Genomic DNA, 18,167 nt, shown 5'->3' on the forward strand with positions numbered 1-18,167 from the left:
TCTGAGTTGGAACAGACTGTCAGTGTTTTAGTTTGTGCAGCTGGGCGCCGCCATGGCTGGATCTGTACTCACGTCCGTGTTTCTCACGAGATCACAGCACGCTCCTCCTCCTTCGATCCCACTTCTGACAGCAATGTGGCGAGAAAGGGTTAAAAGGTTTCAATGAAGACAGCGAGGCTTTGTGTTTCAGTACAACAGACACAATTTATTAACAAAGCAACCCCCCACACACACACACACATACACAACAATAAAGGAAGGGGGGTCGTAAATACGGAGATCCTTTTCAGTCCCTCTGCACAGGTGTCAGAACACTGGCCCTGTTGCGGTCTGGGATCTTTGTGGGCATGCCACGGGACACCACGATATATTATTTTTCATGTGTGGCCTCCCACTGATATACGTATCTTATGTACCATTGTAGAGTCAAATGAAAAAGTTAAAAAAAAAAGAAAAAAAGAATAAAAGTAGAAATTGTTAATCCTGAGATGTGTGCATTGCATAAATACTTTCAGTGATCAGCCCTTCACCCAATAACCAATAAAAATTTCCAAAATTATAACTGGCCATTACGTCCAGAAAGAAACTGTTCAAGAATCTCATCAATGACATCACAATTGTAATTGATTTGACCCAGGTCCAAAGCAGGAACATGAGACACCAGAAGGCGACCCACATTTTGCCGCAGCTCCAACAAACTAGGAAGGTTCAGGAGAGACAGCGATAAACAATTAAAATTGCTTCAGTATTAGGTTAACATATTTGAATCAAACAGAAATATGTACATTCATAAGGGAAGGGCAAATATCTGAAGTGGCCATACCTTCTGAATGTTTCTTCATGTGAAGTCACCGTTCCTTCTGCCTCCTCCGGCTCTTTTTTGACACTGGAATTCGCAGTCTGAGAGGTGGAATCGGCAGCCTTCAACTGCTCCACGATTAACTTGAGCTGTTCACATTGAGCAGACATGGTGTCCCTGTCTCCCTCCAACTGAAACACCTGATGCAAAAACAGACAGTGTGTCAACATGCATGAATGTGTGTGAGTGTGTGTACAAGCAAGCGAGGGGGAAGAGACTAAGATCCAACCAGTATTCTGTAAGGACACATACTCTTCATGGTACTGAGATATCAGATACCTCAGATATTGTCTATATACACGAGAGATACATTTTAACAATAAAAGTTAATAATACATATCAATAATAAAGTTAAAAATTATGAATAGTATTACAAATAATTCATAATTTATCTTTTAAAGTGTAAGTAGCGTCAGAGGAACGCACACATCAGATACAAAGGGACTTTTAAAAATTGCAAACCCATCGATGGGTTTGACTGTTCTAATAATCCGATCATTGTCTGGACCAATAATCGGTCAACCTCTATGAGATAACACAAAGATACCATTGAAGGCGTTTCAATTTTTCCATTTTCTTAATAAATATGGTTGCCTTAACTCCCTCACCTGTAAACGCAATACACTGCTCTCCTTGTTGCTTTGCTCCAATAGCTGCATTAAGGCATCCAATTTTCCCCCGTCCTGTTGGGGAGAGCTGGGTTTGGGATTGGTCAGCATTGCTTCCAATAAAGCCTTTTTCTCCTCTGCCAACTCATCTATTCTTTGTCTGGCTTGATCATAAAGACTTTGGTAGTCCTCTCCTAGTTCCTCTGTTTGGCTCGATTGCGGAGTGCACTCTTTCTTCCCCAAATTGTCCAAACTTCCAGACAGTCCCTGCGTTCTGGTCTCCATGTCTTTTAGGCTTAACGTCAGATGATGGACCTGCTCTTTGTAGTGGTCTCTCTCCTCGGATGCAGCCTGCAGCCGCTCCAGGAGATGATCTTGCTGTTCCCGCGCCTTGCTCCCACTGATTTGCTGCTCCGTCACAGATTCTCCAACTTTTTGGTCCCTTGTGTCACTCATACTCCCCTCCTCCATCACTTCATCTTTCACTCTGGGCGTTTTGGTCTGGGTGGCGGTGCTGGTCTGCTCTGGAGGGGGTAGCGCGAAGGGACCTGTCCCTATCGCCGGGGTCTCTGTGCCGCAGCTTCCCACAGCACTCATTTCCAAGGCGGTATCTGACGCGGTATAGTTACGCTCTCTCGCAAAACTGAGCTCTTGAGATTCAGGCTCTAACTTGACTTTGGCCGGGTCAGTGGGCTTGGGAGTACTGACGGCCTCCATGACGCAAATCTCGTCATCGGTTGTGTCATTGTCGTCATGACTCTCATAAAACTTGAGAACTAGGCTCGTGTCCACTGTTGACGCCGCCGTGTCTGGGGTACTACTCTTGGGCTCATTTAGTCTTGATCTTTTGGACACACTGTCTGGAGTCTCGGCCAACAACCTCTTCATCCCACTGCGTACAAATTCAGAGAGTCAAGTGACTAGATAGTGTCAAACTGAGGTGTTTTCAACAAACTGATCCTTTGAAACAACATCAAAAAGAAAGTTAAGGACAGAGAGAGAGAGAGAGAGAGAGAGAGAGAGAGAGAGAGAGAGAGAGAGAGAGAGAAAGTTATACCTTGGTGGTGTTGCTTCAGAGTACACATTAGCTATTACTGGAAGACTGCTGCTACAGGAGGGGGTGCATGCTGTAGAAACAGACATTTTGTCATTTACAGACAAAACCCCCACAGAAAAACCTGAAAATATCGCACTCCAAAATTGGACAAGAGAACCACATCTTACGATCTTGTGAGAGATTTGAGGAGCCAAGAAGAGAAGCTTCATCCCTTGCAGCACCCACCACTGACATCCCAATGCTTGACCTGCTCTTATGGGTGTAAGGAGTAGATGGCGAGTGGACAGCTGGCTGGAAGCTCTATGGACATGACGTTAGGAACAAACAGAGACGTTAACAAAAATCACTGTGGGCGACTTATTTTATTATTTCTGTTCATTATCTGATTATTATCACTGTCCATTCCTTGTTGTAACGTTCCTCTGATTTTTTCCTAATATTATTTATTTAATAAAAAAAACCCCGAAAAATATGGTCTGTCAACTGAATTGACAGCACCAGTTCATTACAATGAGAGGATATTATCATGTATCGCACTCACCAATCCAGGCAGCTTCTTTTTCATTTTCTTAGCCTCAGCAGAACGCCGCTTTGCCAGCCGCTTTGCCTGCCGCTTTTCCTCTTCCTTGCGCTGTATGAATAAAGTGGAAATGCCACCTGTAAGTCAGCCACATATTCCAATCTGTTGGAAATCCTGATCCAATGGATACTAATTTCCATTTGTATTTAACTAGAAGACTTGATATTGGTTTTCTTCGCAACTATTTTCAAGGTATTCTCTCCGACCAGTTTAACCATCATGACAAACATCTTGGCAAATATTTTATTGTCAGCATACTTGATTATACAACACAAGTGCAAACGCATGGAAAACTATTGCTTTTAACACACACAAAAGCATAAAGTATAATCAGCAGCAGCACTGACAGAAATAACAGCATTCTTTACCATCCTTTTTTCTATTTCTTGTTTCCGTTTGTCCTCCCTCTCCCTGTAAGAAAAGACAACAGGGATATCATTAATTTCCATTATCTATTTTGACTGTAATATTACAGGTAAGTTAGCTGGATCACCTTCAATATGGACAGAAATTATATTTTCAGGTTTAATTGCGAATCCACTTGAAGACTCAAGTGGATTGAGTCACATTGACGCAATAAGCCTCGGAATGAATTTAAAGTTATAATCTGTGAGATTATTTTGTTAAAAATGCTATACAGTAGTACCTTGATTTACGAGTGCACTAACATACGAGTTTTCCCAGTTACGAGCCGTCGTTCCGTCGATTTTTTTGTATTGATTTGCGAGAAAAAATGTGAGTTATGAGCAGCGAGCTTCAGGTGCGCCGCCGCTAGTTGGCGTGGCGAGCGAATCCGGCCAGCATCCCGCGTCTCACTCGTTCTCGTCACGTGGTTAGCTGACCGTGGAAGCATCTCTTTTGTGTTTTGTGCTCGCGTTTTGTTTCCTTCTGAGAGAAGAAGAAGCGGATGATGTCGATTGAATTAAAGCATGAAATCATAGAAAAAAAAAAAAAGTTGATTTCTTAAATTCTCTTTCATTATGTTTTTATACAATAATTGTTATTTATAAATAAAATTTGTTATTAAAAAACACGTAACAAAAGAAATTGGGGTGGTTTTTTGGGGGCTGGAACAGATTAATGGCATTTCAAATAATTTCAATGGGGAAATTTGATTTGCTATACGAGCGGATTGAATTACGAGCTCTGTCACATATTTCGAGAAAAAAAAGTGAGCGCCTGGGAGTGAAGACGATGGTAAACACGGATGTTGAAAAAACAAAAACAAAATACGTTGCAGTTTAGAATGGAATTCACCCAACAGGAGATGATTTTTGTGGATTTCCACTTCAAATAATCCATGAGGCTTACTTTTGGGATTTAATATTGCTAAAAATGGCACCAACTGTTTTTTGTAGGTCTTCTTGTTAGTAGGCTGTTCAGAGTCCGAGTCCTCTAGCTCCTCTCTTATCGCGCAGCTCCTGGAAGGGACGAGTCCATAAAGAATACAAATGTCACACACGCACAAACTATCCTCCTCCTTACTGGTGTGTGTTTCCTCCAGGATTTGTTTCATAGTTTCATTCGTGTTTCACAAAATACCAATTTTATCACCGTTACAGGATATTTTCAAAACTGTTCCCGGTTGTATTAGATGTATTACACGAGGGGTGTAATTTTAGTAGTCACTTCTGCTTCCTTCCTTCACTTCTGAGGATTTTTACAATTTTTGATGGTTTTCGGACACCTGGACACATTAAATGGTTGTAGGCTGTTCGTAATGGGACAGCCAGCAGTCTCTATTCATTGTGTTGTGATAACAAGGGAGTCATGAATCGAGTGATCTTAAATGAAATTAGAATGGACACTTTCACTTATAATAATCTCTACTGGCAAGTATATGAAAAAAGGTTAAACCAAAAGCACAGAGAAACATAATTCTACTTGGTATCCATCCTCTTCTTTCTGTGCTCATTTTGCTTGTAATCTCTCACGTCTGTTAATATTTCACCTGTAGGTGAGTCAGTCCGTTAAGTTCAGTCCTATAAATCACAGCTTTGCATCTATTGTTTTTCGATGGTATTATGAGAGGTGATGAATAGAGTTCTCAATATCTTACTTTTGACCCTCAGCACGACATGTTTTTCCAATTTCGGTTTACACTCTGACTCTCATGTAATTAATTAAGCATGAGGGAACAGTGCACACTCAAACACTCAATGAGAACTTGCTGAATTCCGCTGCCGATGAACGTTAAATTTGTCAGAAGCATGTGGGACTCCAATCCAAGGCAGTAAATGCACCAATCTCTGCAGTGATTTCTGTTGCCCTCTTTGAATCAGGGCTATAGAAAAGGCTGTCTAAATAATGCGGTGAGTTTTTGTTGCATGTGTGTTCTTGTCTGTTTTTGCCGGGTTCCGCCAGTTAATGTTTACATTGACAGCATTGAGAATATGTAACATAAGTCACTCACATTACACCCCTAATGTATAACAATAACATATTATGCCTTGTGTGAGCTGTATGACAGAAATGTAGTTATTTATTTACCTGAAGGAAGGGTTAGGATTCATATTGCAGAACCAGTGTGGAATCTTTTCACAGTCCATCCCATCAGGGACTTTCCTCCATTTCAAACAGTCGTCACACTGAACCCAGTTTTGATCTGGCTTCTTCCTGAGGATACCAACACAAAGACAAAGGGGATGTTTTGCTACCATTATGGGAATGAAAAGCGCAGAGAGAAAACAACACAGAAATAATACATGCAGGACAATGGAAACTGTGATGGACTAACTCTATATCCTCAAGCCTTGCTCCCACTGATTTGCTGCTCCGTCACAGATTCTCCAACTTTTTGGTCCCTTGTGTCACTCATACTCCCCTCCTCCATCACTTCATCTTTCACTCTGGGCGTTTTGGTCTGGGTGGCGGTGCTGGTCTGCTCTGGAGGGGGTAGCGCGAAGGGACCTGTCCCTATCGCCGGGGTCTCTGTGCCGCAGCTTCCCACAGCACTCATTTCCAAGGCGGTATCTGACGCGGTATAGTTACGCTCTCTCGCAAAACTGAGCTCTTGAGATTCAGGCTCTAACTTGACTTTGGCCGGGTCAGTGGGCTTGGGAGTACTGACGGCCTCCATGACGCAAATCTCGTCATCGGTTGTGTCATTGTCGTCATGACTCTCATAAAACTTGAGAACTAGGCTCGTGTCCACTGTTGACGCCGCCGTGTCTGGGGTACTACTCTTGGGCTCATTTAGTCTTGATCTTTTGGACACACTGTCTGGAGTCTCGGCCAACAACCTCTTCATCCCACTGCGTACAAATTCAGAGAGTCAAGTGACTAGATAGTGTCAAACTGAGGTGTTTTCAACAAACTGATCCTTTGAAACAACATCAAAAAGAAAGTTAAGGACAGAGAGAGAGAGAGAGAGAGAGAGAGAGAGAGAGAGAGAGAGAGAGAGAGAGAGAGAGAAGTTATACCTTGGTGGTGTTGCTTCAGAGTACACATTAGCTATTACTGGAAGACTGCTGCTACAGGAGGGGGTGCATGCTGTAGAAACAGACATTTTGTCATTTACAGACAAAACCCCCACAGAAAAACCTGAAAATATCGCACTCCAAAATTGGACAAGAGAACCACATCTTACGATCTTGTGAGAGATTTGAGGAGCCAAGAAGAGAAGCTTCATCCCTTGCAGCACCCACCACTGACATCCCAATGCTTGACCTGCTCTTATGGGTGTAAGGAGTAGATGGCGAGTGGACAGCTGGCTGGAAGCTCTATGGACATGACGTTAGGAACAAACAGAGACGTTAACAAAAATCACTGTGGGCGACTTATTTTATTATTTCTGTTCATTATCTGATTATTATCACTGTCCATTCCTTGTTGTAACGTTCCTCTGATTTTTTCCTAATATTATTTATTTAATAAAAAAAACCCCGAAAAATATGGTCTGTCAACTGAATTGACAGCACCAGTTCATTACAATGAGAGGATATTATCATGTATCGCACTCACCAATCCAGGCAGCTTCTTTTTCATTTTCTTAGCCTCAGCAGAACGCCGCTTTGCCAGCCGCTTTGCCTGCCGCTTTTCCTCTTCCTTGCGCTGTATGAATAAAGTGGAAATGCCACCTGTAAGTCAGCCACATATTCCAATCTGTTGGAAATCCTGATCCAATGGATACTAATTTCCATTTGTATTTAACTAGAAGACTTGATATTGGTTTTCTTCGCAACTATTTTCAAGGTATTCTCTCCGACCAGTTTAACCATCATGACAAACATCTTGGCAAATATTTTATTGTCAGCATACTTGATTATACAACACAAGTGCAAACGCATGGAAAACTATTGCTTTTAACACACACAAAAGCATAAAGTATAATCAGCAGCAGCACTGACAGAAATAACAGCATTCTTTACCATCCTTTTTTCTATTTCTTGTTTCCGTTTGTCCTCCCTCTCCCTGTAAGAAAAGACAACAGGGATATCATTAATTTCCATTATCTATTTTGACTGTAATATTACAGGTAAGTTAGCTGGATCACCTTCAATATGGACAGAAATTATATTTTCAGGTTTAATTGCGAATCCACTTGAAGACTCAAGTGGATTGAGTCACATTGACGCAATAAGCCTCGGAATGAATTTAAAGTTATAATCTGTGAGATTATTTTGTTAAAAATGCTATACAGTAGTACCTTGATTTACGAGTGCACTAACATACGAGTTTTCCCAGTTACGAGCCGTCGTTCCGTCGATTTTTTTGTATTGATTTGCGAGAAAAAATGTGAGTTATGAGCAGCGAGCTTCAGGTGCGCCGCCGCTAGTTGGCGTGGCGAGCGAATCCGGCCAGCATCCCGCGTCTCACTCGTTCTCGTCACGTGGTTAGCTGACCGTGGAAGCATCTCTTTTGTGTTTTGTGCTCGCGTTTTGTTTCCTTCTGAGAGAAGAAGAAGCGGATGATGTCGATTGAATTAAAGCATGAAATCATAGAAAAAAAAAAAAAAGTTGATTTCTTAAATTCTCTTTCATTATGTTTTTATACAATAATTGTTATTTATAAATAAAATTTGTTATTAAAAAACACGTAACAAAAGAAATTGGGGTGGTTTTTTGGGGGCTGGAACAGATTAATGGCATTTCAAATAATTTCAATGGGGAAATTTGATTTGCTATACGAGCGGATTGAATTACGAGCTCTGTCACATATTTCGAGAAAAGTAAGTGAGCGCCTGGGAGTGAAGACGATGGTAAACACGGATGTTGAAAAAACAAAAACAAAATACGTTGCAGTTTAGAATGGAATTCACCCAACAGGAGATGATTTTTGTGGATTTCCACTTCAAATAATCCATGAGGCTTACTTTTGGGATTTAATATTGCTAAAAATGGCACCAACTGTTTTTTGTAGGTCTTCTTGTTAGTAGGCTGTTCAGAGTCCGAGTCCTCTAGCTCCTCTCTTATCGCGCAGCTCCTGGAAGGGACGAGTCCATAAAGAATACAAATGTCACACACGCACAAACTATCCTCCTCCTTACTGGTGTGTGTTTCCTCCAGGATTTGTTTCATAGTTTCATTCGTGTTTCACAAAATACCAATTTTATCACCGTTACAGGATATTTTCAAAACTGTTCCCGGTTGTATTAGATGTATTACACGAGGGGTGTAATTTTAGTAGTCACTTCTGCTTCCTTCCTTCACTTCTGAGGATTTTTACAATTTTTGATGGTTTTCGGACACCTGGACACATTAAATGGTTGTAGGCTGTTCGTAATGGGACAGCCAGCAGTCTCTATTCATTGTGTTGTGATAACAAGGGAGTCATGAATCGAGTGATCTTAAATGAAATTAGAATGGACACTTTCACTTATAATAATCTCTACTGGCAAGTATATGAAAAAAGGTTAAACCAAAAGCACAGAGAAACATAATTCTACTTGGTATCCATCCTCTTCTTTCTGTGCTCATTTTGCTTGTAATCTCTCACGTCTGTTAATATTTCACCTGTAGGTGAGTCAGTCCGTTAAGTTCAGTCCTATAAATCACAGCTTTGCATCTATTGTTTTTCGATGGTATTATGAGAGGTGATGAATAGAGTTCTCAATATCTTACTTTTGACCCTCAGCACGACATGTTTTTCCAATTTCGGTTTACACTCTGACTCTCATGTAATTAATTAAGCATGAGGGAACAGTGCACACTCAAACACTCAATGAGAACTTGCTGAATTCCGCTGCCGATGAACGTTAAATTTGTCAGAAGCATGTGGGACTCCAATCCAAGGCAGTAAATGCACCAATCTCTGCAGTGATTTCTGTTGCCCTCTTTGAATCAGGGCTATAGAAAAGGCTGTCTAAATAATGCGGTGAGTTTTTGTTGCATGTGTGTTCTTGTCTGTTTTTGCCGGGTTCCGCCAGTTAATGTTTACATTGACAGCATTGAGAATATGTAACATAAGTCACTCACATTACACCCCTAATGTATAACAATAACATATTATGCCTTGTGTGAGCTGTATGACAGAAATGTAGTTATTTATTTACCTGAAGGAAGGGTTAGGATTCATATTGCAGAGCCAGTGTGGAATCTCTTCACACTCCATCCCATCAGGGACTTTCCTCCATTTCAAACAGTCGTCACACTGAACCCAGTTTTGATCTGGCTTCTTCCTGAGGATACCAACACAAAGACAAAGGGGATGTTTTGCTACCATTATGGGAATGAAAAGCGCAGAGAGAAAACAACACAGAAATAATACATGCAGGACAATGGAAACTGTGATGGACTAACTCTATATCCTCCACTGGTGCGCTGTTTTTATTCTTGTGGGCGATTTCCTTCCAGTAGTCCTCCAGCTTAATTGCCAAATTGTTGATAGTTTTCCTGGACCGAAAAAAAACAAGTGTTTTTTTCTTGTCAATAATGACAGAAGCAGGTAAAGACTCTTGTCTAGTAATTTCAATATAAATTTTAGAAAAAAAAAAAAAATCATAATCACGATTGTTGCCCAAACCTGTATTTGTCAGTGTTGTCAAAATCCTGCTTGTTGTGGGTAGGTTCCAGAAAATCACACTCTATGACCCCAATGACCCCAACACCTTTGGTGTTGGTGGCCTGTAGGAAGCAAAGTCACATGATTGCTAAGTAAAAAAAAAGGCTTCAAAAGACATTCTACCACTGTATAAAATCATAAACTCACCCTTAGTTGACAGCCCACGCGTTCATAGGATTTGATGAGGCGGTTTTTGTGATACATCATAATGCCGTACTGGTCTTTGCTATTTGTGTTGTATCCAAAAGTGATTGTGATACATTTTTTCTACAGCAAGACTTAAGGTAGACTACAAGTACAATCTGAAGCAGGCGTGTAGATATTCTCTTTCTGTGCAATTCCAGAAGTATATATAAAATACAAGGTTTCAACAAGAGCTACAGTATGTGAAAAGGATACTATGAAAGTGGGCTTGTAATTGTCCTTGGCAATCAAGGCAAGGTTTTTGGAGATGAGCTGCATCTTCACCACTTCCCCACGAATGTTGATCTTCATTCTGGGCTTCAGGTAGAGAATCCTGCAGTATGCCTAGGTCGATTAAAAACATGCTTGTTCAGATTTCTGAAATCTTAATATGAATTCAGAGCTTATGTTATGGCTATATTGTATCAAGATCAGGAAATACATGACCAATATTTTTCTACAAACTATGTGTGGGGTGGGGTTGGTGTGGTTTGAGCAGCCGCAGCCACACCTGACCTGGATCTAGGTGATTGGGATCAGCGTGGCTGCATGCCTGTTGCTCGTTGGTTTATCTAATGAGCAACAGGTTAAAACCTCCATCCCCGCACTCACTCAGGAGAGGAGCCTGTGTCAAGACATGTTCTATCTGCTCCTGGGTTAATTCCAGCGAACCCACTCTCTACATTAAACTGGTGTTAACAACCCCCGTCGTCTGTGTCTCTGTGCCGGAGGGCCCTGAACACGCCACTTGGGTGGTATGCGAAACTGCCACACTATGCCTCTCTTCTCTTTCTTGTATTGTAGTCATATGTAAGACCCATTTGGTTTTATTTTAAAATGAATGAGTAGAAATGAATAACATGAATAAAAAATAAATGTTCAATGGCCTTGGAATTTGTTTTTTCCAACAGTGGTATGGGTGGCGTTGTCAGGGGATCTGGTGGTATGAATAAATTCCACTGAAGACTTTCTCAGACAATTTTTCATGTCAGCTAAATCAAAGACCATTCTTTTTTACATGTGCAATAAACTTAAGAATCATATTTTGATTGAATATAAACAATATTAAGCAAAATTAAATCTCTTTTTTGGGGAAAGTTAACCAAATTTTAGTTAGTGCCGAACCCATAACATTTCTAGGAGTCTATCAACACAACTTAACACTGACAATGTCATCTAGTAACTTTTTATTCCTTATTGTGTTGTCACTTTTTGGTCTAAGTTGTATTTATATATTAATTGATAGAAAATAATTAACCAATGTATAAATAGATTATACAAGTACTTCACAGCCATAATTTGAAGCGGCAATGACAGCTTATGGTGTCTTCGTCACTACGTACACGTAAAGAATAGTCACTCTCAGGAATGGACGATGTTTGTCTCTCTGGGCGTTTGTATTCCTTGGTAATTCCTTCGTGGACATCAGATGGGATGCGGATATCATAAAGGTCCTGTTGAAAATCTAATTCCGTTGTCCCTTCAGATGTCCTATTCAAAAATAATTTGGGAAAAATGCAGTGATACAAGTTATTTATTGGTCCGGTTCTTGCAATAGCCTAATACAGTACACAGCATCCTTCATTTCACTATCAGTGTCTTTATATTTTTCACTTCAGCGAAGCAATATAAATAAAGACAGTTGATCTATTATATATGAAAAAGAACAAAAATGCGTAGTATTTGTTAATGATAACAAATTATAATAACTTCTAATGCATAATGGGTAGGGGATAATCAAGAGTTTACATTTTGTTGCATTAGTCTGGTAATAAGACTCCAAGAAAAGGTTATTTATCAAAAAAATAAATAAAAAGTGTGTGTATATATATATATATATATATATATATATATATATATATATATATATATATATATATATATGTATATATATTTATTTATTTATTTATATGCATATAAGCCTGGTATTTAAATTTAATTTAGAATGATTGAATTAAATGTATTTTTAATACAACACAGACAGTTAATACTATTATATAATTATAGAACGCAGAATCGCAATTGTGGCGCCGCCCATTGCGGTCCCCTGCGCGAGCGTTTCCGTGTCGATTACGCACATTTGAGTATTTTTAGAGCTTATTGTGCATTATCTCCCGGGGTGTTGCATTGACGTTTCACTGCATATACGTATATGTATGAACGTATGTATACTTATGTGACAAATAAACCTCTTGAATCTCGGTGAGTATAACTTCAAAAATTATCAAATAAAACACAGACCTACGGAGGTTCCAGATGATGATTCGCGTCCCCGTGGTTGACCGAGAACAAGAGGAGGTGATGGCTCTGATCTCAGTGAGCAGCTCTGCCTGAGTCTTGAAGGGGGAGTGGCGGAGGATGTCCCGCAGACTGGCTCTGTGCTTCTCCGCCACACAGAGTTCACCAGCAGGTCAAGGATGACTAGAAGAACCAGTGTTCTATCCGTGTTTCAGTAAATTCACATGATGTGCGCTCTTTTGATGAACTGGGGATATGTTTTATCTTTAATCTATATGGAATGCATAAGAGCTGCACAAGAATTGCGGCCTGAAAATGAGCTTGGAACCCTGCTTCATGGCCCCAGCAGTGGCTTGCTCTCGAGATCATGGTAGTGTTCAGATCTTTAGAGACCGCTATTGATATCTATACTTTTTTTTATAACCCAAAAAACTGGTTTTGAATAAAAACATCCCTGCCGAGCCTTAAAAAAATATTTGAACAAAAGCCAAATCACAAGACAAATTTACTCACTTGATGTCAAGGTGGACATTTGTTGTTTTTCCAATGAGACAGTGACAGGAAGCTCTGTCTCAACGTGCTGGAATACCACACAGGGCATCTATACACGACTTATTTTAATTGAATCACATGATAATACACTAATACATGTAACGGAGTTTAGCGACTTAACCAAAAGGAAAGACGCATGGGGAAGGAATGGTGCTGAACGTAATATACCGGGGATTTTTTTTTCTTCCCTCCAAGTATATCTGAAGAACAGTCAGCACGGTCGGAGTTGGGACAGCTTACTGTATGAACCGTCCAAAATCACCATGGCGACGCTGAAATGATGTGTTTCAACTGTCAAAATGTGAATGTGCTGACAAGGAAAAACCTTTGAAACTCTCATCTTCTATTATAAGTGTAAATTTCAAACCATGCTGCATTACATTTACATTTCTCTGGTATAATCTATGTTGTAAAAGCCATCCTGTAAAAATGTTATGTTAGGATATGAATAACAAAACTGGTGGGAATTACAAGTTTTCAATGACCATGTTTTTTTCAAGGACTTTTCGAGCACTTCCGCACAAAAGGGGCTATTTTCCAGGTATTCCAGTACATTTCTGAAGACAAAATTCAAGCACTTCAAGCACCTCAAGGACCTGGTAAGAACCACGTACATTGTATGGCTGGTCCTGTGAACAGCACAGACCTTTGCCCATTCCCATGCTGATAAGTATGAAACACAAAATATTTCAAGAAATTTTTCCAACTGCTTATGCACAGAAATTTGTCACTGAATGACGCGAGCCATAGGCAATAATACACTTTACAACATGACTTGACTTATACTGTTGAGGGCTTCAAATTCAACTCAGGGCTGTTGCAAAGGATATGCTCATGTGTTGTTGATTCCTCAAAGCTGATAATGGGCACAATTATCTGCTTGGCTGCAATCGCTTTCAGGTAATTTTGGGACAGCATGCCGACACACAAGCTGCTCTTTGACTTGGAGAACACAATGGCATCTTTGCCGAGGCGCATGGAGCCAGACTTGAAACCATTGCCATACATTCCAATTGGATATTTCCCATTTACAGGTACCTTTTCGCTATATCCAAAACTTGAAGGGAAATGAGAAAATAGGTTCATGAAGATATTAGAAATGCATGGCGACAACATCGTTATCAAATCCAGGGCTATGATTCATTAAGAGAAGAGTTAAATTAGCAATGAATGGAGGGAGCATGTTTACCTGAGCATCTTGTGCATCCCTTCATAACTGAGACCATTTCCGTTGTCCATGAACATGAGGCATTCTTTGTCTTTGATCTGCATCTTATCGATCCACATTTGTTTTGCACTGACATCGGGGTCGTAGGCATTGTCTAGGGAACAAATAAAGGATAAAAATCAGAAAAAAAAAATGCAAAATAATTAACCCCTTTGTATACCATAATTATTATTACTACACACTGCATTCATAATAAATACACACATTTTAATCATATAATCATGACTCATGGGTGTTGTCCCATGCGCCACATAGCTTTTTTGGACGAATTCCAACAGTACATAGGTTTACCAAAAACATGCTTCAAAACATTTTAGTGGGCACACTCATAAGGCACTCACTCCACCTTTCACAAGTATTTAGTTGGCGATCCTGTTTCACATCTCGGCAATGACTTCAGTGGAAATTTATAAAAGCCTTTCAAGTGAATGTGAAACTAACAATAATAAGCGATCAACGCACAACTGTGTCAGATGACTCACCGATGAGTTCCGCAATAGCGCTGAATGGCCAGGTGTGGCTGGTAGAATTGGTATGGAGGAACTTGGGACAAAGCTGCAAGCAGGTCAAACATTACAAAACACGTTTAAAAGTACACATGCCACTAGAAGAAGGCACAAGCATAATTGGGCGTTGCCGTGTCGACGCCGTGGCAATATTCCCCTGAAAGACAGGGGGCGCTGTACACAAACCACCAGGGGGGGAAAAACAGTAAAATTAAAATAGAAAGTATGAATGTATGTATATTTATTGTAGGCCCTGCAGGGTGTAGTTGTGAACGTGTGCAAATTCTCAGTGTAAACACTACGAAGAAGTCCCGAGGTATTAAAATAGTCTCCTTCCATGAATTCAACGGCATCTGGTGGTTTTTGTGGTCACGCATGGATGGACGGTGCAGATTGAACCAGCCTCTTCGCACAACCTCCCTGAATCCTTCACAACGTCATTTAGGGCGCGCGCACTAAACGTCACACCGGCGACTATAAAGGAGTCTTTGGTCAGGTACCAAGCTGTAACCACCTATATTGTGCCAAGGTGACTGTTTCGCTGACGTTATTAAGTGGGCGCCGTGACATTCCCACATCTAATGGTTATAATGTGAAATATACTTCCAAAAGACTATATGTTCATAGAGATCTATGTGGAATACATATTCTATAAAGAACATAACCTTTCCTGGTGATCACTGAAGAAATCTCTTATTACTCGCTCTACCCATGTATCCCAAAATTACCTGTTTCGCTTCACTACACTATAATGAAGGCAAAATTCCCCCCCCCATAAAAACACATATAATCAATGAATCCATGAATTTGACTGTGTTGGATGGATTACACTACAGTACAAGCCGTGGTGGAAAAACTTCTGTAAAAGAAGAAATAACTTGATAAAAAACGACTCCGTTAAAAGTGAAAGTAACTTATTGGAATACTGCTCGAGTAAAAGTCCTAAAGTAGATTGCATTAAATGTACTTAAGTCGCAAAAGCAAAAGTAAATGCTGTGGAGGAAAAAGCCTGACTTTTTTCCTTTTTGCTGTGAGCTCTGTTCTGCTCAGATTTTACTAAGGTTGCCAATATTTCCGTATTTTTCACGAAGCACAAGCATAAGAGGCACTTCCTTCGTAACGACACGGACACAGTTCACGACTTTAAAGTCTTCAGGACAACTGTAATTGGCTCAAAGCCTTACCTTGATATGCTCTCTATTTTCTGCTGTCCCCTTTTTGCTGCTGGAACAATGTAAATTTCCCCGGTGTGGGACTGATAAAGATTTATCTTATCTTATCTTAAAACGGGATTTTGATTACTCTGACACAAAAGAAGGCTGGATAAGCAAATAAATAGGGCTTCTCCGCGACTATAAGATATGAGATGAAAGGGATGTAAGACCGGTCGGTTTTGCGAAGCCCACTCCGAGTTTGTTTTTTGTGTTTGTTTTTCCGATACGCAATAAAACTTGTACGCATCAGATTTTGTTCTGTTCCAGTGATTTCTTCCAAATTTTGAAGGTCAGGATAAGATCAGAGACCCGGGCCGAGACCCCAGCCTGAATCTTTTGGACCACGATGTTTCGCACTACATGACTGATCGGTGACCACAAGACCTTTCACCAGGAGGAATCCCCGACCAGTCTGGTTTTGTCGCGAAAACACACGTGAGAAGGGACACCGAATATGATGCGATACCGCACGCGGGACAGGATCATTTATTTTTTCATACGTTTCTTGGCACGCACCAGGAGAGAGGAGGGGAGTTCTGCATCGTCGCTCTGCGGGAAGGAAGCCCGTCGGCTCTACCCTGACTTTCTGACGTGTGACTTTGCCCTGATGTCGTGATGTGTGACTCTTTTTAAATTATTTTATATTTGTCATATTTAGGTTGTTTAGGTGGTGTACCATGATTGTAAAATAGCTCATATTTGCATTACAAAATGATATCAGAGGAATTTCAAGTCCCTACTAAGCACTTGTCTCATTGGCTAATATTTATATTAGTATATCTGTCATTAATCTCATTATCTATTTTAAGTATCAATTTCCAACCATGCTGGAGTCAAATTAAATTTATTACATTTTCTTGGCAGAATCTGTCCTCAAAACGATTCTGGAAATGATGTGTTAACGCGAGGAAAAAAATGTACTGATCACTTGTTTGTTTTTAAACGATTTTCGTTAACTGATTTAGGCAACATTTAATAATTTCTGATTTGAAATTTCAACAGCAGCCTTTGTATTTCTTTTGTGGTCGGCAAAAAGACCGTTTCTGTACTTGTTCAGGCAAATAGACTTTTTTCAAATTTCCCAGAGAAGACATGTGAGGAGTGATTGCCTCTGCAGAGCTGTAATTTAATAATCAAAACTCTGTATTTAGCATTTTATTCAGCGTAATGCACATTGCATGGAATGAAATAAAGTGATTACTGATGTATCAAATATGATCCATTTTGGCTGTTCTGTACGGTTGTGTCGTCTGTCGTTGGGGTAGTGTCTTCTGTTAATGCGTTGCGTTTTTCGTAATTTGCTTGTGTTTTGTCTATCAGCATGTGTTTTAAGTTGCAGTGCGCTGAGCTCTCAGGGCCATCGTAATTCTGGCTTTAAGTGTCAGTCTTTAACTCTGCATTAACAGGGTGAATACATAATTTCCAAATTACCGTCCTTCCCAATACATAACCATCTCTAACCAGACATTTTTCGAAATAATAAGCAGTCCCTCCCACCTTAGCGCGGGTGTAGACGTCATTTGCGGCGCGCTCCCCAACAACGTCAACGGCAAATTGGAGGAACATAGGCATAACTCAAATACAGTGAATGTCGGTCTCATTACAAAGAGCCAGAAAAAGTAAGTGTCAAATGTGGTATTTTTCTAACAAAATCATCTAACTGATTATCACTTTAAAAGACCGACTGGTATAAAAGAGATGCCTGTGGTAGGAGAAATAGAAGGGCAGCTGTCAGCGCGTCTTTAAGGTCGGCTACCTCAGGAACAGAGACAAACTTGCTGATAAGGACATGAATTTCTGAGCGCCATAACAAATAACACCCACCGTACTCAACGGGACTCCACGATCCGTCGGTGTTGCTGCCGCTGCCATCGCTGCCCGCGACAGTGAAACGAAACCTTCAAACCGCAAAGTAGGCTCGACCGTAGAGACGTGGGTACTGCGTGTGCGTTTTGACGTGCGTCTGCGTGGTCGCCATATTGGAGCGGTGAAGCTCCGCTGGTAAAAACAAATGCAATGTGTATTGGGCGATGCAGACCGAACTACAAAATCGACTAACACGCCTGATTTACAACCGATTCCCATGACATTGGGTTTATTATACACGTAAGAAATCGAACATGATACTGATTACTTATTG

At 40.4% G+C, this 18,167-nt stretch overlaps 1 protein-coding gene across 1 annotated transcript; it reads right to left on the reverse strand.

Moving 5' to 3' along the window:
• Nucleotides 1-228: 228 nt before the first annotated feature.
• Nucleotides 229-17,865, reverse strand: morc3a (MORC family CW-type zinc finger 3a). Its single transcript, XM_080018836.1, has 26 exons — nucleotides 17,852-17,865; nucleotides 14,790-14,862; nucleotides 14,269-14,401; nucleotides 13,866-14,136; nucleotides 12,531-12,670; nucleotides 11,633-11,780; nucleotides 10,506-10,634; nucleotides 10,254-10,373; nucleotides 10,068-10,168; nucleotides 9,845-9,937; nucleotides 9,598-9,723; nucleotides 8,454-8,528; nucleotides 7,475-7,517; nucleotides 7,068-7,157; nucleotides 6,694-6,826; nucleotides 6,527-6,596; nucleotides 5,868-6,358; nucleotides 5,595-5,757; nucleotides 4,451-4,525; nucleotides 3,473-3,515; nucleotides 3,066-3,155; nucleotides 2,692-2,824; nucleotides 2,525-2,594; nucleotides 1,468-2,359; nucleotides 824-999; nucleotides 229-698 (listed from the first exon to the last, which is right to left on the reverse strand). The coding sequence occupies exons 3-26, from the start codon at nucleotides 14,364-14,366 to the stop codon at nucleotides 557-559; spliced, it is 3,912 nt and encodes a 1,303-aa protein (XP_079874962.1). The 5' UTR covers nucleotides 14,367-14,401; nucleotides 14,790-14,862; nucleotides 17,852-17,865; the 3' UTR covers nucleotides 229-556.
• Between the last annotated feature and the right edge of the window lie 302 nt (nucleotides 17,866-18,167).

The sequence above is a fragment of the Zeus faber genome (assembly GCF_960531495.2).
Source record: "Zeus faber genome assembly, chromosome: 18".
In the NCBI taxonomy this organism is placed as follows: Eukaryota; Metazoa; Chordata; class Actinopteri; order Zeiformes; family Zeidae; genus Zeus; species Zeus faber.

What these genes read in the sequence shown, in the direction of transcription:
- morc3a (XM_080018836.1), bottom strand. Translation starts at nt 14,366, where the DNA reads ATGTGGATCGATAAGATGCAGATCAAAGACAAAGAATGCCTCATGTTC. An exon ending in AGAGTGACTATTCTTTACGT is followed by an intron (nt 10,635 to 11,632) that starts GTACGTAGTGAC and finishes TAATCGACCTAG; the next exon opens with GCATACTGCAGGATTCTCTA. An exon ending in GCACCAGTGGAGGATATAGA is followed by an intron (nt 9,724 to 9,844) that starts GTTAGTCCATCA and finishes TGGTATCCTCAG; the next exon opens with GAAGAAGCCAGATCAAAACT.